This window comes from Corapipo altera, unplaced genomic scaffold, assembly GCF_003945725.1.
Source record: "Corapipo altera isolate COAL_440 unplaced genomic scaffold, ASM394572v1 1b, whole genome shotgun sequence".
NCBI classification, from domain to species: Eukaryota; Metazoa; Chordata; class Aves; order Passeriformes; family Pipridae; genus Corapipo; species Corapipo altera.
Window position 1 is genome coordinate 3,014,058 of NW_020884881.1, and position 26,603 is coordinate 3,040,660.

Consider the following 26,603-nt stretch of genomic DNA (forward strand, 5'->3'; position numbering starts at 1 on the left):
AATTGTTCTGTGTAAATGTAGAGGCATCATCCCAGGGAAGGCAGCAGGAGGTGTGAAGGCTCAGCATTTTTACATGTTGAACTACTGATTGCAATGCTTAAATTAGGTATCTGAGTGTAAACATAGCAAATATTGGCCTAAATGATTACCATGAAATGTCACCTCATTATCTGAATTATACTTGCTGTTGGGTCATGTTGAAATAATCTCTATTAAAAAAATTACCCACATGTTTTGTTTCTAAAGAGAAAACATTATTTCATATTGACAATAGCTGAAAAGCAGGATTGAATAAAACAGCAATTTCAGGTTAGACTTGGAAATTCATTTAAGAAGCTCAGGGTATCTCAAATATTTCAGCCATGCTGAAAGCCTGGGCCTCAGCCCCAGTCGTGTTTTTTCTGGCATTTCTGGGACAAGATGTTCTTTACTTGTACCAGGTTGCTAGGTTGCTTTTTCTGGAAAACCAACTCCTTCCAGGTTCTGGACACAAACTAGAAGCAAATGTTTGAATCAAGAATTATTCCCAAATGGGCTTAATTTCAAACTGCATTTTGAACTGTAAGAGGATCTATCAAGGTCCTCCATTCCTCTCTCCACTTCTCCCATGGCACTTCATACTTGTTTCTGAAAGAAGGTGCTTTTCTCTTGCTGGGGCAAGAGTAGGGGGCTACAGATTTCTGCTGCCTATTGGGTTGAAGATACAGAAAGTACAAACACTGGGGAGATAGAATGCACATCCAAGGAGTAATCCAGTTCCTAAACTACACCCACCTTGACTGAGTTACATGAAACACTGAAGTCAAAACACATTCTAGTACCATACTGTGAAACAGTAATGTCAACAGCACGAAGTGCAGACGATCTAAATACATGGAACCAAAGATAGCCAAAAATGCTAATGCCACAAAGAGGGAAACCAGAAGATGCTTTCTCCCTCAGCTTTGCTGAATGCTATAAAATAAAGAGGTAAATGAATGAATAAGAGCAATAAAACTCCTGAGAAAATAGGTCACTTGATTAATTAACATGGTATTCTAGTCAATCAGCAATATTGGGTAATTGGAAAGCCTTCAGGTAGAATAGCTGCTCCAAAGGATGATTCCCTAATTTTTGTCCCTTTTAAGAATTTCAGAGCTTTTGAGTCCCACAGAAATGTTTCCATCAATTTCAATGAACCATTTAACCTTCTTCCTTCCTGCCATTCCTTTCATTTCAATTAAATTAAATTAGCGTACTTTACACTTTAAACCTTTCTTTCCTTGATTGTTTTTAAAGGAACTTTCATTACTACCTAGACTCAGAGGGTATGGATTGGGAAAAAACCAAACCAAACCAAACCAATTAAACAAACAAACAAAAATATCATAGTGTCTTTTTCTTGTTCTGTACTACAATCTTACATTCATATATATAAACTCACACAGATGCCCATTAAGGCCCTTTTTTGGATAGTCAACAACAAGGAAGTCATCAGTGCTAAAGGCAGTTATCCTCATGTCACCATAGGATTAACTGTGGTCATAGTTAACAGGATAATTGGTAAAAATAGCAAGAGAAAATGTGAGATGAAATAAGAGTTTTTAAAGCTGAGTTGCTTTTTCTCTATTATAAGGCTCCCAAAGAGATTGTGTTGCCTAAAAAACCTGCAGGCTTTTTTAAATGAACCTTTAAACTGCATTGCATATTGCAGATCTAATGATAGAGATGGAGGATCAGACAAATGATATCAATGAAGCTGGAATTCCAGTGCTGGACTACAAAACCTACACAGACAGAGTCTTCTTCTTGCCCTCCAAAGATGGAGAGAAAGATGTGATGATTACGGGGAAGCTGGATATTCCTGAGGCTAGGCGCCAGACTGTGGAGCAGGCTTTGTACCAGTTTTCCAATCTCCTCAACAGCAAATCATTTCTCATTAATGTGAGTACTGAAGTAGATTCACCTTGTCTCTTAGCTAGGCATAACTGTGTATGCAAGACAGGAGGTTTGTAAACACAACTGAACCAGAATTATTAAAAATAAGTGATGTTGTTATGGTTCTGATTCCGTAGTAACCACTGCACATATATGGTATCACAGCCAGAGCTTCCTGGTGGGACAAAGAGGCAAGGTCCTATTTATGCACCAGGTCATGTAGTATGGAGCTAGTCAACATTGCAGTGGCCGTAGGAAAATGGATATTACCCAATCTGGCATAAAAACTGATGTTACAAGTTTGTTTTAGCCTTTTAAGATGTGATCAGAGTGCTGATTCCAATCCTGGCTTCTTACAGGAGTCACCTGTGGGCAGCCGTCTGCTGAATCTCTGCCCCCAGAGAGGCAGAGGCTCCTCAAGTGACCCATTCATCAAGACTGATGTTCTCACAGTAGTTCTGAAGAGACTTCTAATTGCTCACTTTCAAAAACTGAGGCTCATTGTCAGACACCTAAATATAGATTTCTAACTTTTTCTCTCTTTTTTTTGTTTTTTTAATAAGGCTCTAGCGCTGAGCTAGTTAATGGTAGTATTAGAGTTTCTGGCAGATGAAAGCACATTCCCAGGTGTAGCTGTATTAGTGTCTTTGTAATTTGATGTAAAAGGACTGGGAATTTGGAGAAGAGTTGATTTTCTCTTTAAAAAATTGTCACAGAACACTGTTCTTCATTAAATTAAAGCATCTTTTTAGATAAGGTTTTAGTTAAGTATATAAACATTCCTTGGGTCAGTCCAGTGCACTCTGTGCGTATCTAGAAACAAATTCTGGGCAACATTTTCTTATAAGCAGTTTTTTTAAACTTCTGAAAACTTTTCCATTCTGCTCTTAGGAGATTAATATTAAAATAATATTTCTTGTCTTCTTAGTGCAGACAAGTGTTGAGGTTCTTCAGAAACCTGCCATCTGACTTGATTCTGCATTTGTTTTCTGTTTCAGTTTATTCACACGCTGGAAAACCAAAGGGAGTTCTCTGCTCGAGCTAAAGTGTATTTTGCATCTTTGCTGACAGTCGCTTTACATGGAAAGCTAGAATACTATACTGACATCATGAGGACGCTATTCTTAGAACTTATGGAGCAGTATGTTGTGGCCAAAAACCCAAAGCTGATGCTAAGAAGGTTTGAATGATTGCCATATTTTCTGTGGGTCTCTGGTTTTCTGTAAATGTGTTTCTTTTGCAATGTGACTGTATTAAAATGCCAGCTATCCGTGAAAGTCAGAAATAGCTTGGCCCAAGCATATTATGAAGACAAGCCCACAGGAGCAGCTGTTGAAGGCACAGGCAGGACTGCTGGCCACAGATTTCCTTAGTCAAATACTGTAGTGCAGGAACACCTACCTTAGTTCAAAATATCATATTGAACATTTCATTTACTTTTTAATCTAACTTTATTTCAAATGATCTAGCATTTATACCAGGCATCATGTCTGTAATGAACACATACAATCAGCTTGCATTGTGCTTTCAATGAGGGCTTGCTCTAGTGTTTTAACCCCTTTTTTATCCTAAATAAATTGCAATACACTTTGCTGTGTTTATTTTGTAGCTTTGTAATCTGTAGGTTATTTCCCAGTAACTGCACAAGTAGGTTAATTTTTTAGCTCTTACAGCGCAGACCCAGTTTAAGGTTTTGCATAAAGGATGTGTGATTTTCAGCAATGAGCTGAAGGTACATGGGAATGATAAGCAATACAAAGCACTTATCCTAGAGCAAGTATATGCTTTCAAAGCTCTATAGGGAAATCATTACATTAGGAGAGTGCATGCAGTTAAGCATGTAAGAATGTTATATCTCAAGCAAGCAATGTACCCTTACCATACTCAGGTTTGGTTGGGTTTTTTTTCAGGTCTGAAACGGTTGTTGAGAGAATGTTGTCTAACTGGATGTCTATTTGTTTATATCAGTACCTCAAGGTAAGAGTAAAAGTCTATTGCCTGTGGTTTGTTTTTTTTAAATCAGTAATACTTAAACATGCTGCATTGAGTATATCTTTTGGTTTTGCTTTATTTCGTGTTCTCTCCTTTAAACAGGACAATGCTGGGGAGCCTCTTTATAGGTTGTTCAAAGCTATCAAACACCAGGTAGAAAAAGGCCCAGTGGATGCTGTATTAAAGAAAGCCAAGTATACATTGAATGACACAGGCTTACTGGGAGATGATGTAGAGTATACACAATTGGTAAGCAAAGCATGGTTAATAGATTACAAAATCTTTTTCTGCTTTAAGATTAATTTCTGTAATGTTAAGTCTGTACATAGTTTTCTAGACTACTGTGAACTGCATAGAAAATCTTATCATGGGCAGGACTGTCAATAGTTTGACCAAAACAAGAATCCAAGCAGGAAAACACAATTATAAAGTATCTTCTAAGATAAAATCCAAATCCTGCCACTGTGGAATCCATTTCAATAAATCCCTTTCATAATTTTCAGACAGTCTAAACAGTGGTTAGGGTCTTTGGCTCCTCCCTTTTTTGCATCTAAATTCACTGCTAATTGATTTTAGCAGAATTCTTGCACTACCATTATTCTTGAAATTCAGGTTATCTTTCTCCCTTGTGATTGCTGCTGGTCAGCATATCAAACATCATTCTATTACTATACCAGGATGAGCTCCTCTGCAATCCTGTGAGATGGCTCTGCAATCTCCAGAATACTTTATGAACTTTTTTCTGCATTTGTTCCTATGTAAGTCAAACTCTCCTGAACATGGGTGTTATTGTTTACCTTGGCTGAATGCCCCATGTCCACCGAGACTCCACCCAACCCCTGCCCCCCCCCCCCCCCCCCCCGAGGGAAAAGGAGGAGGGAAGGGGGGAAAGAAAAAAACTTGCAAAACCGAGACTGCTAAGAAGGCAGTTTTATATGTACACAGAGTAGAAGAAGAGAACTATAAGCACTATGCGCTGACAATAAAGACTACTTCCCCACGAAAGGTGTTTTCCTCCTCCGAAGAACAGCATCTATCCCGTGCAACTGTCCTGGAAGAGAAGGAAGGAGTTGTTTCCTTCTCATCTCTTTATAGCTGGGCTGACGTAACATCGCATGGAATAGCTCATTGGTGAAATATACATCAGGTGACCTATCCTAGTTCCATTTCCCTCCCAGGGAGGGTTAAAACCCCACTACAATGGGCGACCAAACTGGTATTGAAAGGTGTTTGTTTCCACTCAGGGAAATAATTCTCTACAGTGCTGAGGGGAAGCTGCATCTACAGGCAGTTCTGGAGACCTGTGTTACATCCTCCAAGTGGGATAAGTGGACACTGCTGCCAAGGAAACTCCCCCTGTGAGCTCTATCACCCCCTGAATCTGATCACCAGTGCCATGGTCCAGTTCTCTTCAATTATGTATTCTGCTTTGACTTAATTTTGTTCACTGACAGAAATTTTCACCATTTTTTCAACCATACTCCAGAAAACAAATTCACTGTCCTTTTAAAAAAACTGAAGCAGTCCAATCTTTAGCTTTTCAGGGAGTGTAAAATCTAGTTTTACTCTTTCTGATAGTCTTGCTGGTTTTCTTCAGGATACAGTGTAGTAAATATCAAAGATGCATAGACTGTCCTTCAGAGACCAACACAGGATTTTTTTTTTCCTTTTCTGATTTCTTTTTTACTGACATGGTAGGAATCATTTGTAGTTGTCTACATCTTTATATCTGAGCTGAAATTGGCACCCACAGAAAACACGCTGACTGGCAATGCTGGCTATAATTTCTGTTGTGTTAAAAATTGTGAAAAAATAATTTATTTGCACAGTACATCATGTAAGACTTAATGGCAGTAATTCTTTATTCAGTCTGTTTCTTTTCACTAAAAAACCCAATGCCTGCAACTAAGCTAAATGAATCAGTGTGAAAGCAGAAAATTTGTGTATGCAATCAGATGTGGGCACAACAAGCATATTAGCCAGATATTAAACATTATAACATTGTACAGTAGCAGTATTTGGTCCAGATCAACATATTTCCCAACAAATAAGTATTTTATGTGTGTGCATGTGTAGAAGATGATGAGATATATGGGTATATATTTGTGACAAAATATTGTGAAGGGTGGTACTATTGCCATAAGTTATTGGGATTTCAGGCACAATGATGATGATATGGTAACTGAACAGCTAGGGAGCATTTGTGCACCAGTGTAGGTTAAAGCATGAGTTAATTCCTTCACTTCTGCCTGAAAGCGAGACAAGGTGGGAAAGTACAGCACAGAGCAGTTGTCTGCTCTCTAATTGTTCTTATTTAAAAGATGAATCTGTTTTGCATCACTGGTTACACTGACATGCTGCATACTGAACCAGCAGCAAAATCATGTCTAATTACCATAAAGCTAATAGGAAAAGGAAGGTGAAATCTCATGATTAGTTTGAGAGTTCTGTCAAGGGACAGTGCAATCATGTTTAATTTGACTGCCGTATGGTGTAGCTTTTCTACTGATTAAAAATACCAGCTATGCAAGTTTATTTTTGAGGTCTGATATGATAAATTCAGGCATTATGGTTGGCAGCACCGTATGTATCTGAGAGCTGCCATGCTTTGGATGTGCCTGGCCTCCTAAGCTACTTGACTGGCAAAAGATTCACAGCGGCACTGAACTGTTGTACTGATTCAGCTAGTGAAAGAAAGAGGACTTTCGTAACATGTACTTGGTTTTGTTGATTTTTTTTTCCTTCTGTGGAGGTTTCCTGGCCATGGTTTTTTTGTTTGCTTTTGTCTATATTGAAACTGACACTTATATAGCAAAGCTACTTTCAAAAAAATCACTCTAGATTTAGCAAATTATAGGCTTTCAAGAAATTCTCCTTAACGTAAAAAACCATGTCAATACTATCAGAAAACAGTAATATTTTAGAACTAGCATAAGCTACATAGGTGTATTTTTTCTGGGAGCTATTAGAGTTATTGTGATAATAATAAGCAGTAAATGAGGTTTTCATACACCAAAGATGATAGAAATGGCTTTTACATGTACATATATGTGTGTGTGTATATTTAATGAACATTGGTCACAGGAGGCAAAGTAAGGGAAGCTGAACAACTCACTCCTCATCAGTTGAGCCATGTTAAATCACCAGATGTACAGAAGTAGCCTCAACTTTAAAACCACAGCTGCGAAGACAGCATAAAGAAAGGCAAAAGCACATGATATTCTAGGAGTTCAGCAAAGTGCAGTTCAAATGATTATTGAGAACTCAAGAAGTTTGAACACTGCATTACATGGGCTTTTTTATGTTTTTATGTTTGTGATTATCAGTCATTGGTCCAGCTTTTTTGTTCTCGTGTCCTTCTTTATTAAATTCCCAAGACTCAATAATATTAGCATATTATACATGACTAAATCTATTCTGTATCTTTTATGTTTTGTCATAGTGGTAGGAATTTCTGATAGCTGGTTGGCTACATAATAGCAAAGGTTCCTTCAAATAATCCCTCAAATAATCCATACTTCTGTTGCAAATATGTGTTGCTGTGCAATAATCATTGCACGGTGAATTTCAGATACTGTTATCATTTAAATCACCCAGAAAAACAGATGCAGAGGTAATTCAGCACTGAATTGTCTTAATAATCATGTACATTCTTTTCTTTACAGACAGTTAATGTATATGTGCAAGATGGTGGAAACGAATCCATACCTGTGAAAGTGCTGAACTGTGATACTATATCACAAGTAAAGGAAAAGATAATAGACCAAGTCTATCGAAATCTGCCATGTTCTCAGTGGCCAAAAGCTGAGAGTGTAGTTATTGGTAGGTAGCTCCTTGTGGTACCATACTGAACAGGTGAGACGTGTGATTTTATAGTTTCTCAAAAAATGTTTATAAGAGCATTTATTCTTTGGATTTGGTTTGGTTTGGTTTGTATTTTCTTAAAAAAAAAAATTAATTGTATTCATGTTCAGCTGAATGCAAAAATACAGCATGTTGCAGCAATCTTAATATGCCTTAAAAATGAATGCCTTCTTACAGAGTTATTTTTCCTGACTTAGAATTTCGGTATACTGTCATTAGTGTGCAAAGAGCCTGTTAATGACTGTTAGCACAAATGTATTCATGTCTGACAGAGTCAGTATCTCAGGTACTAATTAATGTGATAATGACAGCATGGATAATTAACTGATGGAGAAATAATGATGCAATTTCAGAAACTGGTACTGATTTTTAGTTGCCTTTATGATGGTTATTCAAAAGAATTATAACTTACAGGAACTGCACTTTTAGTAGATGATGAACCATCTAGCTTCTGAAAATCATCCTCCTTGAAGGCTTTCAAAATAGCTGTTCTCTTCTTGAAAAAAAAAAAAAAGAAATGGTGTTACTTAAAAAGGCCTAATTATCTCATAATAAAAGCTCCAATTAATAGTTTCTTTCAATATCTTCATCACTTCATTAATCTGAAAGTAGAAGATGGAATTCTTGCTCTTCAGGAAATCCTAGTAAAATCCCTAAAAATGGCTTTTCTATTCCATGAAGTCCTACTCTATTCATGGACTGATAGCAGATCTTATATATTTATAGTATTCTATACAAAGGAATTTAGCTTTTTGCGGAAAATAATCAGAAGTCATATGCATGGTTAGGAATAGTTCATGCAAACTTCTGTAATAAAGACCAAAGGATTAAGTTATAAAAACCACACATTTGGGCATATGCTAAATTACTTCTCTTAATATTCCACAATGTGTCAATGGGTCTGTAAAACATTCTTTGAGTAGTTATTTTTGGATTGTTAAAAACTGGTTTTTCTCACTTTAATTACCCCTTAGAGTGGCGTCCAGGTTCTACTGCACAGATCCTCTCAGATTTGGATTTAACATCCCAAAGAGATGGCAGATGGAAACGTATCAACACATTAATGCATTATAACGTAAGGTGTTTCAAAACAGCTATTTGCACCTGTTAACTGTTCTCTAGTAATAAATAAAATCTTTATTTGTTTTTAGAGAAACTTCAGTGCTACATATAGGTTGCCCAGATAAGTTGTGGATGCCCCATCCCTAGAATTGTTCAATGCTGGGCTGGATGGGGCTTTGAGCAACTAGATATAGTGGATGGTGTCCCTGCCCGTGGCAAGGGAGTTGGAACTAGATGACCTTTAAGGTCCCTTCCAACCCAAACTATTCTATGATTCTGTGATAAAGAATCAAAAGAAAAACACAGGGCTTGGGTCTAGGCAGTAAAAGCTTTGGAGTGTGAAAGGCTGGGTCTAGACATATTGCCTAAACATCTTACAGAAAAACACATCACCTAAATGCCACCATTTTGGTTCCCTCATCATTGCAGTATCCAAATCTAAACTCCCCTTTGAACATTCAAAAGCTCCTTTTGCTACATCTCATATTCATCTTTTCTCTCCTCTACCACTTCCTACCCCTGAGAATTGTCCTTGTCATTGCTGTGCTGCTGAATAGATTTTGGATTGGTCTGGTTTGTTCAACAGCCCAGTCAGGAGAGCAGATGTTGACGGTTTTGTACCGTCTGTTTTAGGTTTCATACTGTGCACTCTACCACACACTTGCAATCCACTTATCTTTCCTTTGTATGCTATTTATTGCCTTCCAACAACAGATGCCCTGATTAGAAAAGAGAGAAGTTGGTTGGTTTTCCCTCAGAAAACAGACAGGTCTGATTCTTCATGATAAACCCCATTTTTGTACAAAGGGCACCCACAGCAGATTGAGGAGCCACTTAAGCCACTTAAGGAGGTGCTCCTAATATTTCAGTAATCTCAGAGGAGGTGTTGATGGGATCTCTTTTTAAAGGAGGGGGAGGCAGTCTGTTCTGAATTGCAGTCAGTTTCCCAAGAAGCCTTTGAAGGGCAGCGTTCATCGTAGGTCTAGATTCCCTGGAACAGACTACAGAAACCACAGTTTATGATTTAAAAAAGATGTTCAGTAGGGCATGCTTCTTCTGAAGAACAACTCTGTGTTTGTATTTTCAAAGGTCCGAGATGGTGCCACACTCATCTTATCGAAAATGGGAATTTCCCAGCAGCCAGAGGATAATCAACAAGATGTCCCAGGGGAAAGTAAGTATCTTGTGGCTTCCCTACCTCTCAAGATGACTAGAAGTCAAAACCCACATAGAGAGAGCGATGCTGCTGTCTTGATAGTGATTATCAACCACTTCTATGGAGCTACATATTCCCCACCAGACTATATAGGGTTTATTTGTTGTGTGTTACCCACTGTACACTTGTGATAGTTGTCTTTGCCCTCATTATAGAAGTCTTAAATACTGAGATTTAGCCATAATTTCTGAGTCTATACCCCAACTTAATAGAAAGCAATCTTATTAAACATTTCCTTGCATATTTTGTTTTTTAATCACACTACATTTATAGTCAAACTATATGTTTCATCTTCCCAGAGCTTAATCTCTTTTTGTCCTTTCTGCATCCTTTACTCACTTTCCTCTTCAAATTTCTTCCATTTTTTATTAGACTGAGAATTAAATGCAGTGTTCTTGATGAACCACGGTACAGACTAGGTCCCCTCTCTGTGATATAATGGATCTGATGCAATTTTTTTATTGCATTTCTTACAACTATGTTGCCTTGCGTCTATACACTCATATTTTGTGTCTCTCTCCCTTTGAGTGATGTTTCATAAGCTATGTTTTTTTCAGGACTTTTTGATTGACTTCATTCATTCCATGCATTTTATCTCCTTAGATGCAGTGTTTTTCACAATTCCTTTGTTCTTTTTGAGGTTTGCAGTCCACTGTAAGTTAGTGTCAGGAATTTCCTCATAATGTTTCTTCTCTTTCACATCACTAATGCAGCTCTTGTATAGTTCTTGTATTGCTGTCTGCTACAGTATGCTGGACTTCTCAACACAGAAGACAACTGTTAGCTTGCAACCAATCTTTTAAAACTTTTACATGTTAGTGTTCTGTCTAGACCAATTTTCTATATCTCAAAATCTCTTGAGACACAATATCCGTTACAGCCTCGAATACACTCAGATTTTTATGGTAATATTTACTTGTGAATTTATGTTCTTTGTTACATGTATTTCCTTTACAGATTTCAGATGTTCAGTTTCTCTGGTGTTCTTTTATCTTTATATTCAGTTATTTTACAGAAAGTAGAGGTTAGATTTATGGAACAAAAATTGTTGAGATCATTCTTCCTCGTATGAACTTATTTGATGACCTTTTCTGTATAGCACTGATTGTAAAAGCCATTGCTTTACATAGTAGTTTCATTCCTTTAAACAGATTTATTGATCTTAGATTTAGTAGGTTTCAAGGGCTGGGCAGTTAAACATGTTGGAAATAATATGCCAGAAATGTACATTTTTCAAGAAGATGGGTCTCACCTGATAGCTCTGACACATATCACTATTTAGTAGCAATGTGCAGACTTTCATTTCATTTGTTTTGAGTGTTGGACAGGAAATTAAAACAGGCAGAATTACTTGCTGTTCACTTGTTACTCTGTCCTTCTGGGTTCTTTCTATTGAGACTTTTTCCAGCAGAAAGAGTCTTCTAATGGTCATGTCTACCCCTCTGCTGCTATCTCTCACTCCTTTACTGCAAGTGCCTGGCACAGCTGGCCAAGCAGTGACTGTTCAGTCACAGCAGGTGTCAACCCAGCATGTTAACTTAAAAATCTATCCAGTTCAATACAGAGGGCAGTGGAGTGCAGCCAGGCAAGGAGCTGATTCCTAGTCCCTGTTCAGTTTGGTTGCACTGATTGCTGAGGCCATAGTCACCTCCCCTCTGAAAAGAAGGGGGTGGACCATGAATGGAGTCTGGTGGTGCCCCTAATTGCTCTGCTTTCTTAACAGAGAACAGTGGTCAGTCTTCTGTTCTGGACTCTCAGTCTTCATCCTCCTCACCCCTCTACTCTTGTGGCAGGCAGTAGAGGACCAGACCACATGTTTTTCTTTTTTTGTTGGATTACGTTTTTTTCTTTCCTCCTTCTCTACAATTATATCATTGGATATGATTCAGTATGATGAAGCTCTTTGAACAAACATGATTTGTGCTCCAAGGTGAATTCCTTAGTTATATATATAGCATACCAAGTTGTAAAAGAAAAGCAGAGTTCTGGGGACAGCGCTGTCACACAAGGTCTCTTGTACACAAGAGAAAAGTCTGCAGAAAATTCAGATCCCCAAGTATCAACATTTTCCACCATGTTTCTTCTCCACACCCCATCTTGCACCATGGTACTGTACAAATTTGGAATGACAGCGTTTCGTGCCAGTCTACCCCATTTTCTTTAGCACCAAAGGGTCCCCAGAGCTATCTGGTGCCAACTTGTTCTGTTGAAAAGCTATAAAATGTTACAAAGATAGTGCAAAGTGAGAGCCTGCCGTGACAGTGATTTGTGCATAAAAGGGAGAGGAGAGGATCAGAGGCTTCCTCTCCCACACATACATTTCTGTATGACACAGGGATTTACAGGGTTGGAATAAACAGAAATCCTATCCTGACTCTGTGAATGAGGCTTGTGATGAAGTGGATTTCCTTTTCTTCAGAGTCTCACTAACTTGCACCTTTTTCTTTGAGAAGTGTCAGCTGAAGCCATTGACTGTCAGCCAAAGTATGAGGTTTTGCACAAAAAGAAAATGTTAAACCATGTTCAGAGATATTGCTCTAAAAGCTGGCATTGCTTCCATGCTGCTTTTAATTCACAGATTATAACAGGAAGACACTAGAAGCTGGAGGTTGTGACAAATTAAATGCAGCATCTTTTGCTTCTGGAGACAATAAATGCAATTACTAATTTGCATCAAGATGGAGAATGGTTTCAGTGGTTTTGTACTAGTATTTCTTTACTGAACTATAAACAAATACAACACATTTTGTTATTCTGGGTGTTTTCTCTAGGTTTTGGGTTGGTTTCTTTTATTTTTACTTTTCTAATTCTGAATAAAAATAGACACAGAGTTGCAGATCAGAAATACTGCTTAGCAGATCCAGGAGTGCAGCCCTTCCTTCATCTCCATGAAGCAGTATTCATGGGGTGGAGGAGACTGGAAGGAAGATAATTTGCTTCAGGTCACACAAGGGGAAAGGGGCGGCATTGCCTGTCACAATCTCATTTGCCTTCACCATGTTTACATCATGGTTCATACCACTATAATTAGTCATCATAGTCTATATTTGCCATTAACTCTTTCCTGTTCCCCCACAAATTATTTTATGTTGGCCAAAGAATGCCCAAGGGCCAAGACAAATTGTTCAGGGGGGAGCATTGGACCCAGCGGCACAACCTTCTCCCTGCTTAGAGCTTGATCCATAGTATGGCGACAAAAAAGGAGGTGTTTTCCCTATCTTTTATTTTCTTTACTTCTTAGTTTTCCATTGGGGAAAATATTATCTCACAGAAATGTTATTTTCTCTTAGCAACCATACTTCTGACATGTTTTGTTGCCCCATGTTCTGAATTTCTCTTCCTCTGTCTTCCTACTATTTATAACAATGAAGTGGGACCTCTGTGTTGCAGAAGTTCATCTGTTTGCACTGTAGTCTCTTAATCGTTACTTTCCAAAGAAAATACTGCTATTCCACTAGTAGCCAATTCTGCTGTTGCTAAACAAACACAGGACAAATTAAACTGCTTGTAAGAGCCAGTAATCTCAGTGGAAACCCCTCTAGTTGTTTCCTCTTCTCTCCAAAGTTAAACTGGGCCATATACCATCAGGAGAACAAAAAGAGGATAAATTCCTTTGAATCAGAGGAAGCAGAAGTGTACCAAATGACTGACATAAGACTGGAAAATAGTTTCTGCTCTAACCGTGTGATTTGATCTGTTAATTTATAAAAGTAAATAACAGGGATTGCAAAAGAAATTCCAGACTTCAGGCCCAGCAGCAGTTCTTACTGTACTGGTAGGTGATTGCCATGAATGGTATCGATGGCAAAATCACAGCTGCAAAATCACACAAAATAAAGTGATTGCTTTTATTTATTTCTGGCTTCATTCACATGAATTTCCAAGTTGAATTAGGGACCCTCAAAGGACAATGTGATTTAATATGGGATTTATACTTTTTTCCTACCTTGTTAAAAAGAAGTAGAGGTCCCAGAAGACTGCATAGCTAATGCTTTTGATGAGGCTATATGAAGTAGATTTGGGCAAAAGTGTCAGCTCAGCCAGATTACATAAAAATGTTACTTTCCCTTGCAATGTAAAATATTGAGCACTCGTGAAAGCTTGGAAATTCAATGTAGCTGTTGAGGAACTTAGTTAATAAACTACTATGGTCAAAATTAATGCAATTAGAAACTGATATTTTGAGCTGTAACTGGGATTCAGTTAGGCTAGAGTAAGGCATAAAACTTAGCAATAATGCAAAATAATTTGTGCAGTGGGGCTGAATCACAATTTTAATGGGAAAAATAACTTTCATATTTTTAAGACGTCAATGATTTTAAATGTACTGGTTCAATAACTCCCACTGGAAAAGTGCCATTGATTTCTGGGATTAGGCCAAATAGATAAAAAAGTTTGAGATTTAAAGGAAGAACAGGCAAAACCAGGAAATTTAAAAGTAAGTTTGTGACACAGAAACTCTTTTCAAGTAATATTAATTGCAAGTTAAAACAATTATATCATCTCTTTTCGAACTCTTTATAACAAAATATTCTCAAACGTAGAGTTTCTCTGAATAATAATGTTGATGCTGAAGTGCAAAACTCCCTTTATCTGCTCTGTGATCATTGAAGTAAACTCAGAGACCAGATGTGTGGCTAAGCTACAGATAGCATAGTGAGGCACTGTAATCAGAGGAGTGTCATTAGCATCAAAGTGCTTACCTCTGATTCTGCTACATGGTAACAGAATTGATGTGAATCTCTCTCTCTGGTTTCAACAATGAATACTGACCCAAAAAAAATTAAAAATCTTATTATAATGGATATGAATTTGCTGCATTCATTACCTCTGGCTGCTAGAGTTCATGTCATCTCAGTGAAGGGATGCATTTTTCCTCCTCCCTGCTACAAAGTCAAGTGGTGCTGGTCAAATGCTGATAACAGAAGGTTTGAACTGAACTACCATACCTTGACCTCAGCAGTTAGGGTAAAGGTGTGAATTGTAATGGTACTACCTAGAAAAAAAGGCTGTACCTGAAGCAGTATGGTATTTCTGTGGTGGCTGTGGGGTCAGACCTAGCTGAGTTTCTATAACTTGGTTATGTCTCCAAGAATTCACAAGGAGTACTTCAGTGTGTGGACCTCAAAGAATACACATACTGTGCTTACATGACCAAACAGAAGTTTCATTATCTTGTGGTTCCTTCCTCTTCCTTCAGTCTTGACAAAAGCAAACTTTTTCAGCTATGTATTGTTGAACATTTAGCACTTGAGTTGTTTATGTTGGACAGGAACAGAGTAATCTAGATCCTTTTGGCAAGAGGACAAGTATGTTAAGGCTAGGGAACAATTACCTGACATATACATGTGTAAATGATTATTTTTGTGTTGCTGTTTTGGGTGCAGGGTGGGTTTTCTAATTATTGCAATTACTGTTTCTAGGGCACGCACTCCTGGAAGATGAAAATAAGGTCTGGCATCTAGTCCGGCCAGTAGATGAAATGGATGAAGGTAAATCAAAGCGGGGCAGTGTGAAAGAAAAAGAGAGGACCAAAGCTATTACAGAAATCTACCTGACAAGACTTCTTTCTGTGAAGGTAGGGCTCAGATGTACTATGACTACACCTTCTTTCTATACATTTTGAGGTACAACTGAAGAAAATGATACAACTATTAGTCATTTATTTGACTGCATTTTGAATATGTGTCATGTACATACATAAGGTTTCAAGTGATTAATATGCCCTGAGGAACATTACTGGGAAAGCAATAAAGTACAATTCCTGATCAAAGCTGAGAACCATTATTATGTGATTGTCAAATAAGGATTTTCCTTGCTAAATGAAGATGGATATTCTACTCTGTGTCACCTGTTTAGATAATGTTTTGTTGGGTTTTCTTTTGAACTGAATGCTTTATAAACTCCTCCTGAGCCTTATATTTCTCTGTTCTTGTGTGTGATCAACGCTGCAGTACAACCTAGAAAAATAAAGTTTCCAAATAATAATAGTCCTTTCAGTGTATTTTTAGTGCGTATACTGCAGGGTGGATCATGAGCAAAATAATTTTGTGAAGCATTCCTCTATGGAGAAGAATTTAAAATAATGTGTATAATGACCCTAAAGCCAGGATCATCATGCAAATGGGGTGGTCTGGCTCCAGCTAAGGCCACTTGACTAAGTATGAAAACGGATGTGAAGGAAAGTCTGTATATAGGTGACATAGACTCAGGACAAAGAGCTAGCAAGATGTTTACATACCCCTTTTCTTTTTAATAATTCCTATGCAGCCACTGCTTTTCTATTCCCAATAGCCAATTCATAGATTATTACCAGTCTGGAACTTTACTGACTCGTACAGAGCTGGTGAGGTGTTATGGCTGGAATCACAACTACATCTACAACCTAAAGACTCTCAATGTGTCCTTACTGACAGCAGAATAGCTTAGGGCTCCTTGCCATCTGAGTCCCTCCCCTATTTGGAGACTGGCAGCTGGAGTGATGGTGGTAAAGAGGATGCAGCCCTTCAAAAGTGTCAGCCAATCAGCTGAGCTGGGATTAACTGTATGTGGTCTCATCAGGGTCATCTCTAAAACAAATGGATTGTCTCTGAGGTCACAGTCTCTAAGGTCCAGGCAGATGCAGGAATCTAACCAAGCACACAACCCTCCTGGGATTCTTCACTCCTTGGGCTTGGTGGAGTTCATGGAGCTGAGTCTGACTGGGTGTCTGATAAGACCCAGGTGCTTGCCCTCAAACAAAAAATCAAATGTTCACTGGCACTTCTTCCTCTCAGTCTCTTTCTAAAAATTGCCTGGTGTTCTGGTGTCAGAGAAACTGGAGGTAAGAAGCTGCAAAACTGTTAAAAAGTGGCTAAATATTATTTGATATGCACAATGACCCTGAAGTGAAAATGTAACAACCAGTTTCTGCTGTTTCTGTCAAGTAGAAGGCACACTTTTCTGTGCAAACCACAGGATATTTGGTGAAGTCACAACCTTTCAGTCTAGAACATAAAATTGTGCTCTAGAAGGTCTTTACTGCATTGGCAGTTTACAAGGTCACTTCACTAAGAAGTTGCTTGCTTTTTGTCACTCTTAGCGCTCAGGATGAAGGCCATCAGTGACTGCAACTGGATAGTGGGCTCTTAGGGTCAACAGGAATAAAAGATGGCACTGAGTTCAGCTTGTAACACAAATGTAATTGATTTTTTTAATTTGGTTTTAGGGGACACTTCAGCAGTTTGTAGATGACTTCTTTCATAGTGTGCTCAACTCGAACCATGTGGTCCCACCAGCTGTGAAGTACTTCTTTGACTTTCTTGATGAGCAAGCAGAAAAACATGACATCAAGGATGAAGATACCATTCATATCTGGAAAACAAACAGGTACCTTATGAACTGAGTCATACTTGTATTGCAGAGAAGTAAGAGTGTAATTTCTAGGTAGATACTAGCGCTCTTATCATAAATCAAAGTAAATTTCATTTACAATCCTCAGAATCATTTTAATTGAGATAATATGTTTGTGTGATCAAAAGGATTCCCTGTAAGCCAAGAAGCTGCAAAAAATGAAACCAGATTACCTATGGGATTGTCACTGGCAGATTTACTGCTTTTTACTTTTTGTCTTTCCTCAGATAAGAGGAAAGTAAGAGGCAAGTGAGCCTGCCAAATCACAAAAGCTAATACATACTTGGTAGTTTCTCTGACCACAGAGACATCTTCTCTTGATATTTTGAGGCACTCAAGATTCTTCTCATATGAGTTTTTCTGTGAGAGATATAAAGACTTGGTTTTCAGATATGGAAAACATACAAGCTTGTATAAATGTTGAAATACAAATTTAAGCATCACTGTTGTGAGGAGAATAAAATGCAAAGCCCATACTTAATTTCATGTAATTTGCTTGTTGTAAAACATTTATTGTGTAAAAAGGATTATTTATCTTTTCCTTGCTTTGCAGCCTGCCTCTTAGATTCTGGGTAAACATACTGAAAAATCCCCACTTCATCTTTGATGTACATGTTCACGAAGTAGTGGATGCTTCCTTGTCAGTCATTGCACAGACTTTCATGGATGCTTGCACAAGAACAGAGCACAAATTAAGCAGAGTAAGTGATTTGCATTCTACATCCTGACTATGCTCATTCCTGACAAGACAAAGGGCATCCTCATAGACAATACCCATTCTCTGAGGAGATACAGCCTTGATCATTTCTTTTTAGTTCTGTATAAAGTTAGCATTTCACCACTTAACAGGTTGGTGAACATGTCAGTGTTGCTGTGTAGTCTGCAAATTGATATTTAGAAAGAGGGGAAAATAGCAACCGCTTTTTTAAAAAGCAAGTTTAGGAATTGATTATTTCAGGTCCACTAATAATTTAGCATCATCTCGCATTGATACATTTATAAAACTCAGCAGTAATGCCATGTGTAAACTTCATCCTTTTACGACAAATAACCTCACCAATGTTAATAAGTATCCAAATGTTAATATCTATAAAGCTTAAGTGTATGTGAATATAAAGGTTTGGTTTAAGTTCTTGACTTTCTTTTGCTTCTTAGAAATGTTCATAAATTAACCAAGTTTCTCTGTATTATAATTTTTTCAGGATTCTCCGAGTAATAAATTACTTTACGCAAAAGAAATCTCTAACTATAAGAAAATGGTGGAAGAGTAAGTATAGACTCTTTTCATGCTTATTCAATTGTTAGGATTTTAAGGCTGCGTACGAGGAAAAGGGAATGCTGAGGTAGTCAAAGTCAGATGTCAAATATTAAAAAGTTTACACCCAAATGTTAAAACATTCCCTTGGTGGTGGCATTGGCAGGGTTGAAATGGAGCTCCGCTATGACCCAGTGCATGTTCTTGTCTGTATAGACATATGAGTAGATTTATTCAGGAGAAAACATGATGCTGTATTCCACAGTGGTAGTTGTAACCCATACAATCTATCTAAAAACGTTGCACTTCCATAACTCAGCAGATATCAAATCCTGAAAACATTTTCACAAACACATTTTTTCTATTCTGTCTCTGACTTTATTCATTTACTAATTGGCAATTCGGTAATATCATGGAAGATCTGCCACAGAACAAAACTCTTTCCAGTTTTAAGACTAAAATAATTATCATCTGCAATTATAGGTTTCTTTCCTGTGGTATGTCCTTATACAATTAGATATGATTTGCCTCTGCTGCAAAGGTAGTAATGATTATTGGAAGGCAAGATTACTCAAGGAATCATTGGTCTCTTGTGGTACAGCCTCTCCTACATTATTTGGAAACATGTTTAAAATATTTGCAAAATTGGAAAACAGAATTACCAGAAAACCACAGTGTGTTTCACCTAATTTAAAGTCTTTTTTCACCTCTTACAGTTACTACAAAGGTATTCGTCAGATGGTGCCAGTGAGTGACCAAGACATGAATACCCATCTAGCAGAGATTTCTAGGGTAAGAATAAATTCCATTTACTTGTACTGAAATTGAAGCCAAGTGTAACTGTTTTTTGTTGTCTTCTCTTTCTATCTCAACAAGTAGGTGTTTTGTATGTGCAAAAATCAAATGAGTTATTTCGTAAATCTCTGAAATACTTCTGTTTGGTGCAGTTATGCCTGTTAGCCATTTGAAATGTTGATTTTTGAATGGAACCAAGAATGGTTTTCATGACTAACCTATCTGAGTGATGCATGGGCCAGAGCAAAGTGTTTGGATTTTCACATCCACTGTGGGAAAATTATAGCACTCTAGAACTGTGTTTTCTCTCCACAGCATATAGAGGATTTTTAGCATGGATTGTACTAATAACGAGTAGTGACTGAATTCACAGTGCTACCACAGCAAAAATTAGATTCCAGAAATGAAAGAGGGGGCATTAAATATAGCATATTTTAGGGCTGTCTGTACAGGGACAATACTTCTGCTTTATGCTACATGTGAGAAGCTCAGCATGTGCTTGCTCAGTGACACTTTTTCTTTTTGCATTATAGGTTATTTGGGTTACCTCTCATGGAGAAGAGCAGAGGGGGGTGGTTGCTCTCTGGGGCTCTACTTGGAAAGTGGTGGAGCAAAGACATTACAAAATCTGCTTCAGTCTTGCCTTGAAAGAGCCTGTCTGCTCTGCAGCTCAGCTTAGCTAGAGCAGGCTCTTGCCTTCAAAGCACTCTATTTAACTTGGAGAAGCAGGAGTCCCCCACCAGTTTGAAAGATGTGGTTTAGCCTGAGCAGGGACAGTGTACTTTCTGACTGGTTTGCTCATTTGCTTAATTTAGTTGAAGAGTTCTAGCGTAAAGAGGATGTTTGGGGAATTTTTTGCAGTTTGTTTATTTCAGTGTCCTTAGGACCTAACATTTTGCAGATCAACATCCTCATGAGAGCATTTCTATTTTCAGTCATTCACTACAAAACTCATCTTCGGTGACATTTCATTTTCCAGTTCACTTTATTTATTACATAAATTGAGATGTGTATAAAATTAAAACATTTGGTGATTAAAAATAAATTCAATGTAATGTTTCAACATTGCCAAATATGTTGTTTCTTCCTCTTTTCATTATAAATTGTGAGAAAAATTAATATGGAAGGAGTGATTGAACATTGCAAATTTTGACCAGCTCTAAAAGTGACTTTTATAGAGCAAGGAAAGATGGATATTTCTCTGCTGCTTTATCCCTTGGGTAATCATTTATGCCAGTAGCAATATTTTGCAATTCTTCATTTTCTTAACTAACTTAATAGACTAAAGGCATAGCTAGAGACTTGAACCTTACATGTTTGAATGAAGAACATCTGTTTAGACAGGTAGAGCACATTCACTAAATAAGTTAAATGTGTGGGGGGAAGTGGAAAGACAAGGTAATGGAAGTGTTATTTCCTGCTTCATTTAAATTCCTTACTCCCTCTTTCTCCCTCCAATATCTCACCACCACCACCCCTACCCTTTCCATCTTCATGATTCAAGTGGCTTTTTCCAAACATACATGCACTCATGATCTTGATGAGTTATACCTTTGCTATAGTGAGGTGTGAATAATTTCCAGGATATAAAAACAGCTGGAGAAAGAATTTCAAACAATCATGACTGTGTCAGAACCAATGCTTAATATCTCAACAATATGTAGACTGTACTGAGTAAATGCTTTAGCTATACATACCCATGGTGCTAACAGATGTTTGAGCTGTAATCTGTGGTTTGACATTCAGAGTTCAAAATATTTTCCACCTCCAATTGTGGGCAGGCTCGAAAATACCAGCGGGAAAGTCTCAATCAGAAAATCACAAAAAAATTTTTTCTCATTCCTTTTTTTGGCCCCAAGTGTCATTTAACAAAAGTTACAGGATGCAGAGCTTGCATTTGGAAATCTTGTCAGTCATATCCAACAGTTGTGCATGTGAATAGCTTTCAGCTGTCTGTGATCCTATTTTGACATGTTTGCTTCTTGCTTGTGTCGTTTAACAGGCACATACCGATTCCTTAAATACGCTTGTGGCTCTGCACCAACTCTACCAGTACACTAATAAATACTATGATGAGGTAAGTTATGGTTTTTGTTTTCCTATTTTATTATCAATGGGAAAATGTTATGAAAGCTAAAATTAGTCTGAAGGAGAAACTTCTGGAGTACCCTGTGTAGTCAAGTAAAAGCAATGCTGAACAGAAAGCTCTAACCTTGCAGTTATATGCCTTGTTTGGCAATTATGCTGGTCAAGGGAATGTCCTTATAAATAAGCAATTTCATTATGGGCTATCTGGTTTTGCTAGGGATAGTTTAATGGATAGTTTAAAAAGGTCTGAAAGAGAAATAGATTTAAAAATCATTTTTCTTCAGATCTACCATCCTAATTAGGACATAAGAATGTCACTGAGCAATAAGTAGTCATCAGAGTTTATATCAGGTTTCAAGCCAATGTGCTTTTTTATTAAGAACAATCTATTAAATGTGTTTTGCTTGTAAGAATGGGGGCCATGCCCTTTTTATTAGTTAAAATGTCCTTAAAACTTCTATGTATGCTACCAATCCCTGTTTTGCCATGCCAAATTAAGTGCCCGCCTAAGGTAGACCAAAGTAGAGTAACTGTTGAATATAGTCTGGTTCAAAATCAGGCTCTCAGATTCAGTTCAAAAAGTTTCTTAGGTTTTTCACGCCCTGTGGAAAGGGGGACAAAGAATATCCTAGTGTAGCTGGGCTGTGGTTATGGCTCTCCAAACTTAATCTGAAAACAAAAAGAGAGAAGGAAACTTTTATTCAAAGGTTTCCATGGAAATGAATGCCTCCAGTAAACTCTCAGAATTAAATCAAAGCAAGTAAGAACAGATGCCGAATCAAAAAGGAGTACAGCACATGTGAGCTCTATTCAGTTAGTCTTGCACTTCAGCACAGTTCATGTTTTTACTTACATTTAGCACTACAGATAGTGACTCTCCTCCATCACTGCAGCTGCTTTAGACAGGAGCAGCCAGCCTGCCGCAGCTTTTAAACGGATGTAAGCAGGGAAAATCAAACCACCCTGAGAAGTCTTGCAATGTCAGTCAGTGGGGGAAGTGAACAGAGCAATGTGGGCCAACCCAATGGCATTGGTTCCCTGGTCACTCACCCCCAGTGCTAACGAAGCTCACTTTCAACACCTTCCCGAGTGTGTCTGTAGCCTGACCTCTTACAGAAATACTCAGGGACAGATGAACCATAAACCCCTGATTCATCCACTCGTCTATGTCCCTTCTTCCACTCGTGGTTTCCCTTTGGTGGCAGGCACAGGTGGAGTCGCCAGTCTGGGGGACTCCATCATTTGCAGGCTAGCACAACCCAGTGTGTAGCTGCAGCTTTCCCTTCCATGTACACCACTGTGTAACAACAAGGTGCATTTAATGAAAAGGCTGCTAATGCAGAGTTATGGAGATAATCTGTCAAGAACCATTCAGTAAAATTAATTGAGCTTATTTATTTTCCATGAAAATGTTTTAATTTGCATAAATTGGAACATTTTGCAGCTGCCCTTGTCTTATTACTGACGCAGTGGTTCCCAGCATGTGCTGTACCTTCTGCATCTCTGCAGGGCTTGACAATGACTAAGTGGGTACATTCTAATTGTCCACATTTTTATGAAGGATATATTCACCAGCAGAGATAATCGTCAATTATTTAGTCTAGATTTGAGGAGTTACAGCTAGATGGAATTGTTTAAATTAAGGGAACAATATGAAATTAAATTAGGCCTAGTTTAAATACAGCAATGTCTTTATTAACTCTGTCTTGTAAAAATATTTTCACACTTTAAAAACAAATCCATTAAAATAATTATTTCTAAACAAATTTGCTCCTGTGTTTGAAGTGCAGATGCTATACCAGCCCTTCAAAGTGAAATTATTGGCTAGATTGATACTGACTGCATTAATCTCCATTGTCAGTGATGTTCAAGAAGTAATAAGAACCACAGGTGACAGGCAAACTGTACTTCTCCAGTCCATGTACTTGCAAATTTATATAGTATTTAAATAGTGCTAAAGGTTTCTGCTTGATTACACCATCTGACTTACGTTAATAAAGCCAGTTCTAGAAAAGGAATGGTTTTGTCATGTAACACATTCTTCTAGTGGAGAAATCTAATAGTTGGTGGGAAAGTTTTCCTAAAGGATCGTGGAAATTAAAACCTTTCGAAACCTTTAGAATTTGATCTTGGGAAGCCCTAAAAAACTGTATTTGAAGAAAAGCCTTCTCATAACAGCTGACCTTTACTAGCTTTTGTTTTCAAATCCCTTGTGTCTTAAGAGTCATATTCTCTTATATATATTCTGTACAGCAGAGACTGTAGGAGCTGGGGGCTTCTCAGACGAGCTCTTTGCTTTCCTGAACTACGTGGTGCTGGGTCAGAGCCTCGGCATTTCTTGGTGAGAGCCAAAGGGGAGCTGCCAACAGCTGCCTGATGCTCTGGTCAGGCAGTTTTATTCCTCATATTGCCAACAGACACAAGAGACCTTGCGTTGCCCTGCCGTAGGCCTGTGCGTGGACCACCCAGGAGCTTCTCATAACTAAAGCTCATGGGGACGGGGTTTAATTACTGCTGGTAAATGACCCTTAAGCCTTGTAGGGTGCACTGTAAGTAAAAGCACTGTTTCTTAAATAGCTCTAAGGAAATTTTCCACCCTGCCTGCTCCATCTTTGAATGTAATATTTCACAAGATAAAGTACTACCTATTAATTTGGTTGTATCCCAGCATACTGGAAAACATGACAACAACTTAGATAAAGTAACAAAGACAATAATTTTTACTGCCTTTGTTTAAATTTGAACACAGGGTCTACTAGATGCATTTTGGTACAGAGTGAATGCAAAAGACTCTTTACAACCAAAATAGTATCAAACACTTAGTCTGGGAACCATGTCATATATTTTCAGCTAAATTATTCTAAACATTCTATGTTTATATCTTCCAGATTATAAATGCACTTGAAGAGGATCCAGCTGCACAAAAAATGCAGCTTGCCTTCCGTTTACAGCAAATAGCAGCTGCGCTAGAGAATAAAGTGACTGACCTTTGACTCAAAAGCCGCAATAAAGAAATCTGATCTGAAGATGTTCAAATTCATTCTTCCTGTTAAGGAAATAGTGTTCTATTTTTTAATGTATAATTACAACTTTAAATGAAAAATTTCATGGTTTTTTGATAGCAGAGGTGTAATGTAAAGAATTTTTACTGTAAATTATGCTTCTAATTAAAAGCTGTGTTGTGTGTAAATGAATCTTCTGTGGGAAAGAGAGTCCTTTGGCTGGGGGCAGGGTGGGGGGTGGAAGAAGGAAAACCTATAGTTCATTTGATTTAGTAGAATCTGAGACATCAGCATTTAGGATTCATTATGCAAGTAAATTCAATACTATAGCATCCTTTCTACCTTAAGCAATATTTGTACTAGGAAAACAATAACATGCTCAGAGACACATGCAATATCCCCTTTTATTTTGATAACTGGAAACTGACTTCCATAGAGCTCTAAAACTTAGGCTGTGTGCATAACAAACATCATGAACAACGTGTCTGATTTCTCTGCGAGATCTAAAAATGGGATTTGCTACCACACATGGTTCTAAATTTAATTATTTATGTCCATGGTGATGCACAGTATTGCACCCACCACAGTTGGTTGTGACAGAAATAAGAGTAACGTCAGTGTAGGAGGGTTCTCCTGATGAAGTCTCATTCAATTCAGAAATCACTGCAAAGAAGGAATTAGTCCTTAAAACTTTAAAACTCTCTGTTATTATTGTGAGTTCTATGATATATGCTAATGTGCCTTACTTGTACTAATTCTGTGAATCTGATGAATGGTTTTGTAAAAAGAAGCAGATCAGAAAAAGAAGTATTTATGTGCTATTGAATGACTTTTGTGTGAAAAACATGACCAGCAGAATGCTTGTAATTAGCTGCTTGCCGAGAGTGTGCTGTTTAACATGATTTGATTATGTATAATATCCTATTTTAGAATGGTTCTGACGATTTTTTATTTGAATCCTGGAACTGTCCTAGAAATACCATCACTTGTTTTTATTGTATCTGTGATGTAAAGTACTAGTATGATATTGGAAAAATCGTATACCCGTCTATTGAAAACCACTCGGTCAGTTTTGAGCCTTGGAATGCTGCATTTGATTGAATACACACTATAACCCATAGCCAAGAAAATTTAAACAACTTGTCAGAAAGTGTGTGTTTACAATATAGGTAAGCTTCGTACAAATCAAAAAGTTAGGTACGTCTTCTTAAATTGCTGTATTGCACAACAGAGAACTTTATTTCTCTTGGTCTCGCAAGTTTTTGGCAGTAAAGTAGCATTTTAATGAAGTGCTGCCGTCTGTACTCCTTCGTTCATTGTCCTGCCAAGCACCCGGACTCTGCTGACTCTCAGCAAGCCAATGCAGTGTCTGCTGCCCACTCTCCCTGCCTGGTAGGTTGTCACACGCTGACTTTTACTGTCTGTTGATATTTTATTTTTTTTCTCCCATTTTGAAAATTTCCTATTATTTGTCAGTGGGCCTTTCCTTCAGTTTCTGAAAATCAAAAGCCTCACCAGAACTGGTTTCCTGCCCAGAAGGCTGGGAGCATTTGTTCATTTGTTTTGTACTCGACTTCTTGCAACTGTCTATAATCATTCCTGAACCTGCCTAGGCTGTAAGTTATTTTACACTGTTTAGGACTGAGGTACATGGTTTCTACAGAAAGATGCTTTGCCAGCTACTCTTTCATCAACAAAAGCATCCTAATTTCATGGCTAATCTGTTTCTTTGTCATTATTTGTAAATCCTGTTAATTGTAAATCAAATACAATGTTGTTTTTTCCACCAAGTGTCACTGCATCTTTACTGAAACTGGGGGGATGGGTTTTGAAAGGGGTTTGTAATGCTTCCTCCGGGAGTGATGGAGCAGCAGCATCCATCCGTCTGTGGTTGGTAATGGAGGAGCACAGCACTTGCTGCAGATGGTGTGCCTGACATCATGCCCTTTTTATCGGCATTTGCTCTGAAAAATGAGAGTACTCTGGAGAAGCAAGGATGTAGTGCAACATCCCGTAGTGA

The 26,603-nt window shown here is 37.9% G+C and overlaps 1 protein-coding gene across 6 annotated transcripts in view; it reads left to right on the plus strand.

The window, feature by feature from the left end:
* Positions 1-26,369, plus strand: part of PLXNB2 (plexin B2) — a 256,105-nt gene extending 229,736 nt beyond the window's left edge. For all 6 annotated transcript variants that reach the window (XM_027639657.1, XM_027639662.1, XM_027639659.1 and 3 more), the window contains 14 exons: positions 1,694-1,923; positions 2,916-3,097; positions 3,828-3,894; positions 4,012-4,158; positions 7,575-7,731; positions 8,748-8,848; positions 9,925-10,009; positions 15,475-15,629; positions 17,259-17,419; positions 17,997-18,144; positions 18,646-18,710; positions 19,415-19,490; positions 21,496-21,570; positions 24,470-26,369. In XM_027639657.1, the coding sequence (XP_027495458.1) occupies positions 1,694-1,923; positions 2,916-3,097; positions 3,828-3,894; positions 4,012-4,158; positions 7,575-7,731; positions 8,748-8,848; positions 9,925-10,009; positions 15,475-15,629; positions 17,259-17,419; positions 17,997-18,144; positions 18,646-18,710; positions 19,415-19,490; positions 21,496-21,570; positions 24,470-24,574 (1,754 nt within the window). In that variant the 3' untranslated portion in view covers positions 24,575-26,369. The remainder of the gene's footprint in view (positions 1-1,693; positions 1,924-2,915; positions 3,098-3,827; positions 3,895-4,011; positions 4,159-7,574; positions 7,732-8,747; positions 8,849-9,924; positions 10,010-15,474; positions 15,630-17,258; positions 17,420-17,996; positions 18,145-18,645; positions 18,711-19,414; positions 19,491-21,495; positions 21,571-24,469) is intronic.
* Positions 26,370-26,603: the final 234 nt, after the last annotated feature.